At 55.0% G+C, this 15,388-nt stretch overlaps 1 protein-coding gene across 4 annotated transcripts in view; it reads left to right on the forward strand.

Annotated features, from left to right (window-relative positions):
- Window positions 1-15,388, forward strand: part of SH3PXD2A (SH3 and PX domains 2A) — a 235,606-nt gene that overhangs the window by 148,583 nt on the left and 71,635 nt on the right. For 3 of the 4 annotated variants that reach the window (XM_073904239.1, XM_073904238.1, XM_025880796.2), the window contains exon 6: window positions 3,575-3,603. In XM_073904239.1, coding sequence (XP_073760340.1) covers window positions 3,575-3,603 — 29 coding nt within the window. Of the gene's footprint in view, window positions 1-3,545; window positions 3,604-15,388 lie in introns of those variants that run through there. The other variant, XM_073904240.1, reaches the window with a different exon arrangement.

Here is a 15,388-nt window from a genome sequence, read left to right on the forward strand (position 1 = left end):
GGAGGGGATGGGGGAGGCCTCAGGAGTCTGAGATGAGGGAGGAGTACGGTGCTGTGTTGGAGGAACTCCACCCCTCTCCCCCCCAGCCAGGCCAGACCTATGGACCAGAAGCTGGCCAACTGTCCCAGTCTGCCTGGCATGGCCGGGTCACTGTACCTGGGGGCTTAGTCATCCTCAGTACCAGTTGTGGAGAAGGCTGAGTGGCCTGTTGGGACCGGGTCGGGATACAGCCTGGGAGCCTTTGCAATTACATTAGCTTCTGGCGGCACTAGAGGGAGACTGGCCTTCCCCTCCCCTTCTGCTTCCTGTGGCTCCCTGGGATATAGTGATTCAGCAGCAAGTTGCAAGGAGGCTAGACTGTGACCTACCCGAGTGGAATCACCAGCGGGGTGGGGGCTGTCAGCACCAGCTCAGGGCAAGAATTGGAGCAAGGAGGGGAAGAGTGGGAGGGGGGTTGGGTTGTTAGGGAGCTGAACCCCGGCAGAGGGTCCTGCAGTCCTGCCCAGGCCAGGACTGACTGCAGGGCAGCTGGAGGTGGCCAGGCCCTGCCTTTCCCCCGCCCGTGCCCTGATATGTGAGGGATGGGGGAGGCCCAGCCACTGGGTACCTAGGCCGCTTCTCAGCATATTCAGCGGCTAAAAATACGAAATGGCTTTGTTCAAAGGTGCCCAACCAGAAACTTGCAAGAGGTTTCCTATTAGGGCCAGGCCTGCTCAGGCCGGAGGCCAGGTGCCCTGTGAAGGGGGCCAGGTGCCCTGTGCCGGCCACTCCCACCATTCAGTCAGAGCCCGGCCACCCCCACTGACCCAGGTGCTTCTCTGGGTCAGACGTTCCCCTCCCTTCCTTGCACCCATGGCTCTGGGGTGGCAGTGCTTGAGGATCTGAGCACCAGAGCAAGGCCTGGGTTCTCCGTGCCTAATCCCAGCCTTGCCCCTACTCATCGTGTGATCTTGAACAAGTTGTCACTTCTCTAAGCTTTGCCCTCCTCACCTGTGAACTGTGGAAGCCACACCTCCTGCAGAGGGGTCCAGGTGGGAAGGGCTTATACTTTGGTTAAAGGACAGGCCGGCCAGGGATCTGTCTGGAAGCTTCTTTGGCACTGCAAGCACATCGTTCTTAGAAAGCAGAAATGTTTCTTAGCGGTGGCTGGGGTCCTGATGAGACTGCAGTGCCCCCTGGTACCACTCTTGCCTGCCTGTCAGGGTTGTAGCGAAGGGATGGAGTTCTCGGCCAGCACTTGTCAGAGATGCAGACAGTGTGGTTGGCTGGGTGGGATTCCACATCTGAATTTGTAACCAGCTCCCCAGATGATCCTGTTGAATAACCAAGCTGAGTATTGCTGACCTGGGCACCTGGGAATTATGTCCCTCTCCCACTCCCAAGCCTCGGTGTGCTCCTGTCACCCGAGAATGACCTGCCTGCCTCCCTTCTTGGTGCTGTTGACAAGCTCAAAGCAAATCCTGGGCAGCCAGCAGCTGCACAAACGAGAGAGGAAAAAGCTAGGTGGCTATGGCACTGTGAGGAAGCCACGTCCTCCTGTGCCACCGGCAGCCAGCAGATGGTCAGTGGGCATTGTGGTCCCAGGCCCCCGAGGGCTTCTGCAGGACCAGCAGGAACATAGTGGAGCAGGGAGGGACAGCTCCTTTCCCAGGCCTCCCTCACTCTGCACAAAAGCCTGAGAAATGAATTCCTCCCCGGGAGTGGCAAGTTGGCTGGGCAGGACATAGCCACCATGTGAGCTTCAAGGGGCCCAGCCAGGCACTCTGGGACACAGTCTCTCCTGGTCTTCCCTTCTGTCCTAGAGAGATGAGCATGCCCAGACTGCCAGGTCGGGGGTGGGGGGGGTTGCATGGGAACTCCCCACCTTCCTAACTGCTCCTGGAGGCCACAGATATAGCAGGTCCTCCTCTGCCCCGTCCACCCTGCCATTTCCATTCTTGGCAGGTGGCTGTATATACCACCGCTCTTTCCCAGTTGGATGAGCTTGGGCAGTGGCTGAGCTTCTGTTTCTTCATCTGTAAAATGGAGGTGATAAGACCTTCCTCTTAGTGTGGATGTGAGGATTGAAAGAAGCATGGAATACTAAGGGAGTTCTCAAACTAAGATGGGCAGGTAGGGGGAAGGTATCAGAAATGCAGGTTCCTGGGCCTCAGCTCCAGCTTTCTGATTCACTGGGGGTCTGAGCCCAAACTTTAGAAAACTTAGGAGCCTAGGAGAGGTGGAACCCCTCACCCTTGGCTGTGCAAGCAAATCACGTTAGTGCTTAACTCCCCAAAAGCTCAGGCTATACCCCTAGACCTCCAGAATCAGAATCTCAGGGCGTCTCCATGAGGTTGACCCTCTTTCTTATGAACCTGCTGTTCCTTCCTCCACGAAATCACTTCTTTCCAGCAGACGGAGCTGGCTAGTTCGCTTAGACCAAAGTCCAACAATTGGCATTTTCTTTGATCCCCCAGGGAAAATAAAGGCATTTCCTCCAGTCTCTGGATAGACCCCCAGCCCGCCTCTCCTGAGCCCTCCAGGAGCCTTCAGCCTTTCAGAGGCCTGTAACTCTCCACTCCCCGCTCCCCGAGGATTGGGGAATGGAAGCGGTGGTTGGAGGGGCCAAAGGCAGCAACAAGGGCAGGGTTTGGGAAATAACGTGATCCTGAGTCTGGATTAAGTCCTTGCTGGAGGGCCTCAGCCTGGGGTAGTCCAGGGCAGGTTAATGGAGGCTGGGAGGTGTTGAGTTACTGCTATTGATGAGATTTGAATCCAGTACTCACTCAGAAGCTGAACCTCCATTATTACTATTCCTAGCCTCACAGTTAACCCTTGCATTGTGCTGTGCCCTCCCTCACCGCTGCTAAATCCATTTCCCAGCCTGAGACTTTAAGGTGAAAGACGTATCTGTTCAATATTCAGCCTACGGCCAATATATATCCGCACCTACGCTGGGCCCAGGGGAAGTAATGGGAGGAGTCAAGCCACAGTGTGACTTCAGGGAGCCTGGGGTCTAGGTCCGGGGCTAGACTTTAATTAAGGGTCACACAAATCTGTAATTATGCAGAGGAGAGGAGATGGGGAGGATGTTGGGGAAGACACGCTGAGGAGGTGACATTTCAGTCGTGACTGGAAGTCTGAGTGGGCATGAGCAAGCGTTGCAAAGAACTGGGAGGGGAAGCTTCTGTAGGGGAGGGGCACGGGCGCCCGGGGCCTCAGTTTCCCTATTTACAAAGTGTGTGAGAACCTGCCCCGCCCTCCCCCACCCGCTGAAGACCGGGAAGGTGCCCACCGAGCCCCTCCCGTCCGGCCGGCCGGGGGCGGGGCGGGGTCCGGGGTGCGGGCGGCGGGCGGGGTGGGGCGGGGCCCGTGGCTCGCGCCCGGGGCCGGCTGCCGGGGGGACCCGCGGGCAGGCGCGGCGCGCAGTGCGTGCGGCTGCGGAGCGCGCGGCTCGCGGGCCGCCAGGATCACATGAGCAGTGGTGCCGCGGACCGACCGCAGCCAGCCGGTGGGCGCCCCGCAGCCGCAGCCCCGCAGCCCCGCGCCCCTGCCCGGCCCTAACCATGTCTGTCTGTTGTTGTTTCTTTTTCAGGGACTATGGCAGTTCCAAGAGGAAATCAGGTAAGGGAGCCTCCGGGCGTTTTTCCTTCCAACCTCCTCTCCCGCTTCGCGCTCGTGCCTCTCGGATCCTGCAGAGGACTTTCTGGGGGCTTGTCCTTGCCGGCCGCCCCGTGGTCCCGCGGGGCCGGGTTCCCTTCAGGTGTCTCCCTCCCCAGCCCATGGCCCCTAAGCTCTCTGGTACTCACACCTTCTCCCACCAAGCCCCTCAGGCTCTCCCTGGGTTCTCCCGGTGGGAATGCGGGTGGGTGCATGGGAGGGTGTGGGGGTGTCTCGTGAAGGGCCCCCGCAACGCTGGCAGCCGGATCTTCCCCCCGCCCCCCACCGTGGGCTGCGGTGCCTATTGCTGAGCACTGCTGTGACTTCTCCTTGGGTCCTTCCGGTGGTGCGGCGGTAATGAGGGGGTTAACAGAGACGCAGGGTTTTCCCCGTGCGAAGGTGAGATCCTGGACTGAAAAGGGGGTCCTACTTGAGTGGCTGTGAGTTTTTAACGCCTGCAACGCAAACGTTCTCCTTTTCCCCCAGCTCTGAGCGCTTTCTCATTGCTGCGGGGGTGGGGGCTCTACGTGGTGGCAGTAGAGGCCTAGATGGGAGGGGGCCGACTGGCCCTGGCATTGGCCTGACAGGTGCCAGGGCCCACCCAGAGTTTGCGAAAGGGGTGGGAACAGGGAGAGAGGCGGGCCAAATCCTCGGACGCTGTGGGCCAGGCGCTAGGCGCTGTCGGCTGGGGTCAGAGAAGGATTCTCTCCGGGTGGGGGAGGCGGGGTTCTGCACTTGCCTGGGAATGGGTGACGCACAGTTCATTGGGGGAGGGTGGTCCCTAGGAGTTAGGGCTGTGTGTCTGGCGGCGGGGGGTAGGGGGGAGGGCGGCAGACTTAAGCGATCTGTGTTGACATGTGTGTTGCCCATACTTATGGGGGTGGTGAGTTATGGGACCAGCAGCCATCTGGGGGTTCTGGCCCTCGGGGATGTGGGAGTATGTATAAACACGTGGCTCAAGTTATTGGTTCCCTGGGGAGATATCTGTTGAAGTGCCTTGACCTGTGGATCAGCAGAGGTGTGTGTGCCCATGTATAAGGGATAGAATGTGAATTGGGATAGGTGTAATTGTATGTCGTGTGTTTCTGAGTATGGGTTGCTATGTTTTTTGTGTGCAAGTGCTTGCTTGTATGTTTATAGGGACCAGGAAAGTTGTGCCCTAGTGTATGTACTGGGGGGCATGTGTGTAGGTGGGGTTGTGTATGGACATGCGTGGGTCTTCATAGTTGTATGCCATGAGGGTATGTTTACTCCTTAGGGCACACAGGTATTGAAGTGTGTGTGCCAGTGTGTTGGGATATATCTTCTTAGAGTCTGTGTTCATGTGTGTTTGTGTCCCTATTTGGGAGGTGTCTAGTGTGGGAGGAGATGTGTGTGTGCACATGCCTGGCAGCTGGGCAGGGGGGGTCTCAGGTCTGCCCACCCACTGATGCAGAAGGGTATTTCCTGCGTGAATAGGAGGGGGAGGCTGCATTAGGAACCTGAGGAATTGCGTACTGCGTATGGGCCCCAGCTGTCACTTGCAGTCAGAGCCCCGGGAGGGAGAACTGGGAAGGAGGGGCACACCTGGGGTTGTGTCACATCACCCCTCCAGCCCCACCCAAGAACCTTGCTTGGGCCTCAGAGGTATAGTGTACTACCTGTGCCTGGGCTCAGATTCTGCTCTGCATGACTTAGGCAAGTTTCTAAACTCTGCCTCAGTTTCCTCATTTTCTACAAAGATGACAATAGTATCTACCTCACACGTAGCAGTTTAAGTAAGTTCATGTGGAATAGTCCCTAGGACATAATAACTACTATACAAGTATAAGTTTGTCATCATCAGTATTTTCTGAAGCCCTGGGACCTTGGGTGAGTCCCTTCTATACTCTGGGCCTCAGTTTCCCCTCTAAAAAGTCAAGGGCTGCACCAGATAACCTCTCAGGTCCCCCTACCCTGCATCTCCAAGGCTCAGGTTCTGTGCTGCTTCCTAAATAAGTCAGGGCCCCACCCAGGCTGCTTCACCCCGGGCAAGCCTCCCCTGGTTTCTCTGCCTTCCACTTTTCAGGCCAGGAAAAGGATGGAGAGAGAAATTTAATTTATGTTGGCTTATGATAATGGCCACTTAGTGTCATGGTTAAAAGTGCAAGCTCTGGAGCCAGACAGCAGTAATATCCAGTCTTGCTTTTCTCCTCTGAGACCTTGGGCAGATTTCTTACCCTCTCTGTGTTGTTCGCTCTTCTGTAAATTGGGGACCATGTTCATACCCACCTTGTAGTGGTTAATTTTATGTGTCAATGGTGGGCCATGGTATTTAGATATTTGGTGAAGCATTATTCTGGGTGTTTCTGTCAAGGTAGTTTTTGGATGAGATGAACATATAAATCACTGGACTTTGAATCAAGCAGATTACCCCCCATGATATGGGTTGGTCTCATCCAATCAGTTGAAGACCTTAATAGAACAAATGCTGACCTCCCCTCAGAAGAAGGAATCCTGCTACCAGACTGCCTTTGGACTTGAACTGCAACTCTTTTCCGAGTCTCCAGCCTACCATCCTATCTTACCCCATCAGATTTGGGCTAACCAAGCCCTCCTAATCACGTGTGCCAATTCCTTAAAATAAATCTTTCTCTCTATATATATACACATCCTGTTCTGTTTCTCTGGAGAACACTGACTAATACACTTCTCATATGGTTATAACGAAGATTGTACAAACTAATATACATAAGCATGCTTAGAACACTGCAACCTAGAAAGCTCTCCCAAAGGGCTAGCTCTAGCTCCTATTATTTATTGAGCATCCCCTAGGGGCTGGCAACTTCATATATGTTTTCTCATTTGCTGCCCAAAGGCTCATTGCATATGGGCGGTGGGATTCCCATTTTACTGATGAGACTCTGAGACTCAGAGAGTGGCTGCCTCCAGTCCATGGCCAAGTGAGGATCTGAGTCCATGTTCAGGGCTCCAGCCTACTCTGTAATGAAGTTCACGGAGCTTCCCAGAGTCACTCCAGGCAGCAGTGTGTGCACAGAGAGCATGGATGCTGTTCCTGGTCATCACTTATCACCTATTAGTTCCCAAAACCCCAGTTCTTCCTCCTCCGGGGGGTCTCTTATTGAGCACAGATCCAAGACTTGAAGCCAGGCCTGGGGAAGGTGGAGTCAACAGCAAGAAAGTTCTTAGGCAGCTTACAGCCTCTTAGAAGAGGCAGGACCGGTGACCCTGAGACTGGCAGGCAGTGTAGCCTCAGGCTGAACCTGCCCCTCCCTGCATCTCCACCATCCATGCTATTCCTCAGGCCCAGCATCAAGAAGTGGCCTTTGACCCCTCCCTTTCTCTCCCGTGCCAACCCGACCTCCTCCGCCATCACACAATGATGGAAGCTCCCTTCTCTTCAGGAAGACCTCAGCTTCCTCCTGGGTCTGTCTGCTCCCACCCTTGCCCCTCCGCATTGTTCTCCACACCACAGCTAGAGTGAGTTCTTCAAAGCAAGTATCAAATCATGTGCTTTACTGCTTAAATTGCCCCATCCGACCCAGAAAAAGCTCTTTAATCCGGCTTACAGAGCTCTGTGTGCTTTAGCCCCTCCCTGCTGTCCTGCCCCAGGCTCTACCCACCCCCAACATGCCCGCCCCCGCCCTCTCTGCTCTGTGATACCACTCACCTTCCCTTCCTTAAACACAGCAAGCTTGTTCTCTCCACACAGCACGTGCTGTTCCCTCTGCCGGGAATGCCGTTCCCTGATCTTTCACACGGCTGCCCCTTCTTAACATTTCGGCTTAATTGTCACCTCAGAGAAGCCCCAATTCTCTGGTGTTTAGCTGCCCCCTCCCATCACTGTGCGCATGATGGACCACACTCTCGTGGGTGTTCTTGTGTATGATCTGTGTCCCACCACCTTGAGAGGGAAGACCTTGCCGCAGGGCCTGCACTAGGAGCGGGGTCCCCTCGTGCTGTCTGAAGGAGCAGCTGGGTCAAGGAGCTCACACGTGCATGGATGAGACTGCAGGTCAGGACAGAGAGCTCCCTGCAGGCTCAAATCAGGGGAAATTATCTGGGAAGAGGAGCAATTTTGCTGGTTGGGGGCAGAGAACAGGCAACTTTGGTGATCAAGGGACAGCACTTGGGCAAAGGTGGGACAGCAGGACCGAGCGTGGCTTGTTCGGAGACCAGAGACTTCAGCTGGCCTTATCGAGCACCAGCAGCTGTAGGTTGGGTACTGTGTCGGGTGTCGTGGTTATAGGGATGGGTCTTTCTGTCCTCGAGAAGTTTGCAGTCTGCTAGGGTGATGAAGTGTATATTATCTAAGAATGTCCTGTTAGAGGGAAGCAAAGAAGTGACGTGGGTACCTGAAGAAGAATACACCAGGCCAAAGGCGTAAACAGTGCAAAGGCCCTGGGGTGGGAGCATGCTTGCTGGTCTGCTCAGGGCATGGCAGGGAGGTTTGTGGCTAGGGTGGAGAACAGTGGAGGGCAAGGCGGTAGAAGGTGAGAGCAGAGAGGTAGCTCTGGGTGGGGGAAGCAGGACAGACCATGTAGGTCTTTGCACGTAGGGCTTTGCAGGCCATTTCAAGGGTTTTGACTTTTCACAGTGAGTGAGATGAGCCACTAGGGGATTCTGAGGAGAGTGGGGGCATGATCTGACTTAGATCTCGGAAGGAGTCTTCTGACTGGTGAGTGGAGATGGACCAGGAGAGGGGGTAGGTGAGAGGTCCTGAGAATTCCAGCAGAACGGAGGGTGAGCTGCGTGGCTGGGTTTCGATGATTGTGTGAGTGGTTCCTGTGGGTGCTAGGGAGCGGCAGTCAGCCCCGCTTGCCAGTCATGTGGCCTTGGGCCGACCCCTCCAACTGAGCTCGGCTGCCTCACCGGTCTGTTGTATTGGTCAGGGTGCAACTCGAGAAACAGACCCGGGGGAGCTACGCATCAAGAGGTTTCTCACAAGGACTTGGCTTACACGATGGTCGGGGCTGGCTTTGCAAGTCCAAGGTCCAAGGGCAGGCCAGGGCCACGGTCTACAGGTGAAATTTTCTCTTCCGTGAAGCCTTGGCTCTGCTCTCAGAGCCTTTCAGCTGATGACTCAGCACCCACCCCCCTGCCAAGTAGCTAGGATAATCTCACTCAAAATAAACTAATTATGGACTTTGTCACGTCTGCAAAATACCTTCCGCAGCAACACCTAGAGTAGTGAGTGGTGGGGTAACTGGGAACTGTAGCCTAGCCAGGCTGACACATAACAACTGGCCGTCATACCTGTAAAATGAAGTCGAAAGAGCCTGATGCCAAGTGCAGAGGGTCCCAGGAGGTGATGCACTGAGGGGGCTTTGGGCCTGGTGGTAGGGAGGTCCTGTTGCTAGAAGTGGTGCTTGGCTTCCCCGACGAGCTGAGAGGGGGCTGGAGCAAGCTCCCCAGAGCAGAGGGTGCTCTTCACACCTGAAAAAGATCCAGTGCCCCGCTCTCCCTTCTGGAAGTTGCGTTTCTCCCCAGCCCGGCTGTGGAGTTCCGAGTTTCGCCGCCAGGGGGGGGCAGGCGGCCACGGATCCTGCGGTTTCGTCTTGGCCCCGGATGGTTGCCAGGCAGAGGGCCATCCAGCAGTCCCCTGAGGAGATGTAGCTCGTTTGAACGCAAATGAGGTTACTCAAGAGTGTTGCAAGTTTGTTCTTTTGGGCAACTGTTGATGTTCCTCCTGAAATCCTGTTTACTTTATACTTCTCCTTGGAAAATTGGGGAGTTCGGTCCGACTTCCATTTTATTGGTCATAAAATCTGCCTTACTGGATGGAGTTAATGAGATCAGTGTTACTCCGGTGGGCACAGAAGCATGTTGCATGAACATAAGAGTTCAGGTTTTGGTGTCAGACGGACAGGGTTGGAACCCCAGCTCTGCCGTGTGTTTGCTCTGCGACTGGCAGGTTGCCTAACCTCTGACCCCCTTATGCCTTTACCCCCTCTTATGGAAATGGGGGTAAAAATAGTGTCTGTCTCATTAAATGTAAGTTTCGAAGTAGCAGAGGTCCTGGCGCATAGCGAGGTCCCCATGATAGCCACTGCCACTGTTACTGGTTTAAGTATTGATAGAGTCTGGAAGGAGGGGAGAAGTTGGTCTTGCCCTTGGTCCATGAGTTAAAAGACCCACTTGATGCATTTATTTTCATTTTCCAAGCCCGAGGCCTGGCCTCAGAGGAGACAGAAGGTAGACCCGGCCACTGCGGAGTTGTTCGTAGAGTTAAGAACCCGGATTCTGGAGCCCAAGTGCTTAGTTTCATGTCCCAGCCCTGCCAGCTGTGTGGTCTTAGGCGAGTCCTTAACTTCCCTGTGCCTCAGTTTCCTTGTCTGTGAAATGGGAATGACGATTCATCAGGTTGTTTGAGGCTTGACTATGAGTTACTACCTATGAAGTGTTAACTCCAAGACTGTGCCTGGCACAGTAAACGCTCGCCGAGGGTTAAGCCATTTTTATTATGAATAGGAGGCAGTATCATAGGTATCCAGCTCTCAAACAGGAGAGACCCCTGGCTTTGCTCTTTGCCCTCCTCCAAGAAGTGAGCCCTCTCAATCAGACAGGAGAAGGTGGAGTGTGCACCATCTCATAATCGCTAGTAAATCTTGCAACAACCTGGGCAGGTGGTCTTGTCCCCATTTTATAGACCAGGAAAGGTAGGCTAAGGGACTTGCCCCAGGTCACCTGGCCAGGTAGACACAGGATTTGAATCTGGCCCTTCTGATCCACACCTCTTCCGCTGAAGTCTGTTCCATCCTGTGCCAAGGCCCAAGGGTGACCAGGACTTGGGTTCTGAAGGCTTCTAGGAGGGAGGGTCCATAGACTGGGATGGGGCTGCCCCAAGAGAATACCACTGAGGCATCTAGAGGGAACTTATTGGTCGTAAGGGATTCGTAATTGGGGAAAAGGTTTCTTTACAGGATGTGACTACTATCCTCTTCATTTGTCTTTGTATGAATTTGGTTTTTAATGAAGTGGATTTGCTTAAAGCCCATAAGTACTGGCTACTCTAAAGTTTGTCTACCTTCCTCCTGTAGAGAACGCCAAGAGAGGGGCTCTGCCTGTCCAAGGTGGGAGTGGGCAGAACTGGTCCCCTGCAGGTCACACTGCCCCTAGGCCCTGGAACTAGGTAGAGGTGTGAGTAGGGCCATTACGATGCATGTGGAGAAAGCGGGGCTGTAAGGCCTCTGGGGCTGTCCTCCCCCAAGATGAAGGCCCCTGTAGGGCAAGGTGCCCTATCCTGGCCCCAGGCCTGACCTGCTCCCCTGCCACAGGGGGAGGGGACAGAGACACAGCAGACAGCAGCAGCCTTCACTCCCCTCCAGAGGGCAGCTCTCCTAGAGGCTCTCGTTTCTCTTAAGTGATTGCTGTCCCTGGCCCCATAGAGCTCGAGCTTCAACTAAGAAAGCGGGATATTGTCGGGGACTCATTAACAAATGCAAGACAGGCTAGGTTGCAGATCCGCAGGCTGTTGGACAGGGCTAGGAAGATGGGGGAGGCTGAGGATGAACAGAGGGGTGGGCACTCTGGTGGGAGGGCTGGGCATGAGCGAGGACTCAGAGGCTGGAATCGGGGTGAGGAATTTGAGGTAAGGAGAGGTGTCCAGCCTGGCGGGAGTGGAGAGAGGGCTGGGAGCAGGGACAATGGGAGATGAGTCTGGAAAGGAGGCTTTAGAGGCAAGATCAGCAAGTCTTTTCAAAGCAATTTCCAAGGCTTTCTTGTCTGCCCAAGAAACCCATCCTCAGTGAGAAAGGCCCAGGCTGCTTGGCGAACATGGCCAAGACATTCCTGGCACCCTCCAACAGCCCGTTCCAAAAGTGAACGTGTCTCGTGAAGGCATCGCCTTCTGGCACATCTCATCAGGGCTGGTGTTTTTAAACAATTCTCATTTTCGTGGCTCCGGGTCCTCAGCCTGATGTCACCCCCGGAGTTCAAAGCCAGTTAATTGGAAATGAAAGGAGGTGGATTGATCTGGCAGCTCCACACACAGCCCATGTGGCAGTGATGGGATGGAGAAAGTGAACGCGCTGCTCGTGTGTGTGTGTGTGTGTGTGTGTGTGTGTGTGTGTGTGTGTGTGTCTGTCTGTCTGTCTGTCTGTCTGCACCACCCCTCCCCCAGCCAGAGGGAGCGCGGCCCCACTGCCCCATTGGCCTGGACACGGAGCCCAGGTCAGAGGCACGCGGAGGGCTCCTGGCATCCCCCGGCCCACCCCAGCTAGCCCCGCTCCCTTGGCCCTGCTTGCTGAGCCTCTCTCTGCCCCACGCTGCAGCCTCGCAGCTTCCTCTGCTAGGAAAGTAGAAAGATGGTCCTGAATTGAAAAGCAGATGAAAGGCTGGAGGTGTGCTCAGGCTGCTCGCTGAAGTACAAGATCCCAGGCCCTGCCCAGACCTGCCGCATCAGCCTCTCTGTGGGCGGGGCCCGGGAGTGTTGATGGGCTCTCCAGGGATTGTGAGATCAAGCCAGGCTCGGACCTGAGATGGGCCATCCACGTGGGTTGATGGCGGTGTTCGGGGTAGAAGTGCCCCGGACTGATGGGGCTGGCCCTGAAGGTGCCCTCAGCTGTCTCCCAAGTGGGGGAGACGGCCACCAGGCGGAAAGGGGACCCATCGGGAGACAGAGAGCAATGGTCCAGCAGTCCAGGCTTGGAGAAAGGCCCAGGGGCCTCCCCAAGCACTGGCCTCCCTGCTGGCCTCATCAGGAGACAGTGACAAGATTCCATCTGCCTTTTCTTTCTACAAGGTTGTCTTCTTGGGGGTAGGAAACACCCACGTTGTGGTCCAGCAAAGAAAGGCTTCCCACCACAGCCCTCAGCCAGAAAATAATGTGTTCCTCACTTCGACTTTCTGGTTTATGGGCATGTGACAGAAGAGGCAACATTTCCAGTAATGATGAAGCCAGCGGAAAAACAAAGATTTGGGGGGAAATGTGCATTACTTATTGTTTTAGCACCTTTTTCTGATCTAGGGTTACTTTGTTTAGAAACAGAAATGTGGCGTGTGTGACTTAGTTGGCTCATGGCCTTTTTATAATTGGTCAGTTCTGAAATGTGAAGGCAAAGAAAAATTTTCCAAAGTTTCAGTAAAAATTAGACATTTGGAGGGGGGGGGAGCCTTTTTCCTTGACTCTTTCTGCTTTGTTCCCTGGATCTTGTCGTTGCCACGCATGACCCAGGCAGCTGGGACGAAGATGTATTTGTTAAGGTTAGAACTGGAGTCTTATACCGCGGAAACTGGGCCGTGTCAAGTTCCCTTCACGTCCCTGTGCTCAGAAGGAAGAGCCATCACCTCTCGGTGATCCTTCCCCCTGACCCTGTTTCTGGCTAACTTTTTGGGTACAGGGTTGGAGGACACCCCACAGGGGTGTGGGGGCTGCCTCTCCCCTCGTATTGGATCCAGGTCAGGGTTGGGTGCATAAGTGTCCCCAGCAGGAGGGTGAGGTCCTTATAAAGCTGTGATGACAGACTGGGGACCAGAGGCCAAACTAAGACTGTCTTTGTACCTTGGCAGTGGCCCCCTGGGGAAACTGAGCAAACATGCAGCTGTAACACCCTTCAGGCAGATCTTTCAGGATGGGACAAGTTCTTCTGGTCTGTCAGCTCCCTGCCCTGCACCATCCCTCCCTGGGACCACATCTGTGCCAAGAGCCCTCTACCGCTTCTCATTTGCATTTGATCACAGGGTTGTGCAGAAGAGGGCTCTTTCCTCAGCTTCCCTGATGACCTTGGTTTCTCTCTCTGCTCTAAGCGCACAGCTTAGTGGACATTCAAGGCTGTTCTCCCCCGGGGCCGGGGGTGGGGGCGGGGGTGCCCTTCCAGGATGAATTGATAGGAAGCTGGTTTCTGAAGGGATGCTGGCCTGGACTCCCTGCTGGGAGGAGCTCATTCCTGCCAGACCCGTAGCTGACCTCCATGGCTCTGCCCTGCACCTGCTTTGCCAGGCCCTGCCGTGGAAGGCGTGGGGTACCAAGACAGGTAGGATGGGGTCCCCATTTTCAGGACTGTCAGTCGGCTGGAGGAGGAAGGAAAGTAAACAGCAGTAACGCTACAACGTCCAAGTGCTATAGCGGAGGTGGGGCCGAGCGCGAGGGAGCCTGCTTGTGGGAGGCACACAGCCCTGCCTGGGGGGTGCCGAGCAAGGCTTTCCACCCCGGTTCCCGGAGGTTTTTAAATGAGTCAGCCTGGAGAAGAGGGAGAGTGGCCGTACAGAGGACATCTGGCCAGTCTCAGCATCGGCGGGGCCACATCCTCTAAACTAGGCTGAGGCTCGTCTTCCATACCTCTGCAGTACCTACTGGGTGGTGCTGTTTCAGAGATGCTGTCGCAGACGGCCACTCGATTGCTGATGTCGCTGAAGCTTAAAAAGCTCTAATTATAAAATTAATCCGTGTGCCTGGGCTGGAGAGAACTTATCATCAGGAGGACTCTGGCTTCCAGCTGTCTCCAGGGGGACACACATCCTTGTCTGTGGAAAGAGCATACAATTCCAGGGCCATGCTTGCCCTAGCCAGGTGCCCGGGACCTCAAGGCGCTCATTAAAATCTGACTAATTGATCTCCGTTGGGGAAGGACTCTCCAGCCAGGGAGTCTCCCCAGTGGTTGATGATTGACCCTGATTGATAGGACAGAGGAAGAAGCAGGCCTTTCATATTGCAGGTGAAGATGAGGGGGACCCATTTTCCCCCACTTGCGTAATGAACCAGGACAAAGCTCTCTGGGCACCAGTCTCCTTCCTGGCTTCTCCTGGGGAGAGAAGCCCAGCATTAGCCGGAGATCCTGAGCTCTGGTGCCAGAGGGTTAACTCTGTGCTCCCCAGAGAGCTCACACACTCCTGACCCTCTGCTGTCCTCCAGGCCCTCCCAGTTGTGCCTTCTGGGAACAGCTTGGTCACGTGTGAACCAGATGTGGGGATTTCCCAAGCAGTGATGTGTGCACAGACACACACACGCACGCACATACACACACTCACACTGTTCTGTTTACGTGGCATCTGAGGGCTCAGGGGATTGGTCCAGACCCACACAGAGCAAGAGAGGGATGGGGGTGAGGAGAGGCCCAGGGGTTGCCGGCACACGCTATGAGGGGCTGCTCCCAGCAGACATGAGAGATAAGCCCGTTGTTCTTGCTCAGACTCCCATTTCCTGCAACATCCATCTTGCCATAGACCATATTGGTTATGGATAAATTTTTTTAAATAATCTCTTTGAAGGGCTTTATAGCAGATGCTGGACCAGAGCCTTCCAGGGATGTTCTGCTGGGCCTGGGCGGGGGCGGGGGGGGGTGGCTTTCCATGAGCCTGTCTGCCCAGCACAAGCAAGGCCCAGGGTCTTATCCTGTATGTGGCTCAAGGGGCAAAACCTGGACTAGAGAATATGCAGGGCCCTGGGTGCCAAGAGGACCCCAGGGCAGTGGGGTAAGCTGGGCCTCAGTTTCCCCACAATGCCCTTGGGACTGAGTGTAATGAGTATGCACCCTTCCATCAGCCACTAAAAATTTATTGGGCACCACCTACTATGTTCGGGGTGCTGTGACAGGGTTAAGAGTCTGAAGGAACTTCAGGTCTGATTGGAGAGACTCAATATATTTCGATTAAGCACCTACTGTCTTCCAGATGCTTGCTAGGACTACAGCGCTAGCCAGACATTCTGGAGTCAGCTGGTACAGTTGGTGAACAGTACAGAGATCCTGCCCAGGGCAAGATGAGGGAGGCTGGCAGACCTTGGAAAATGGGGCAGCCTCAATCTCAGTTCAGGATTGAACTCTGCCCCTAG

This window comes from Callorhinus ursinus, unplaced genomic scaffold (assembly GCF_003265705.2).
Source record: "Callorhinus ursinus isolate GAN/ISIS: 27379988/994484 unplaced genomic scaffold, GSC_fseal_2.0 scaffold20, whole genome shotgun sequence".
Classification (NCBI taxonomy): domain Eukaryota; kingdom Metazoa; phylum Chordata; class Mammalia; order Carnivora; family Otariidae; genus Callorhinus; species Callorhinus ursinus.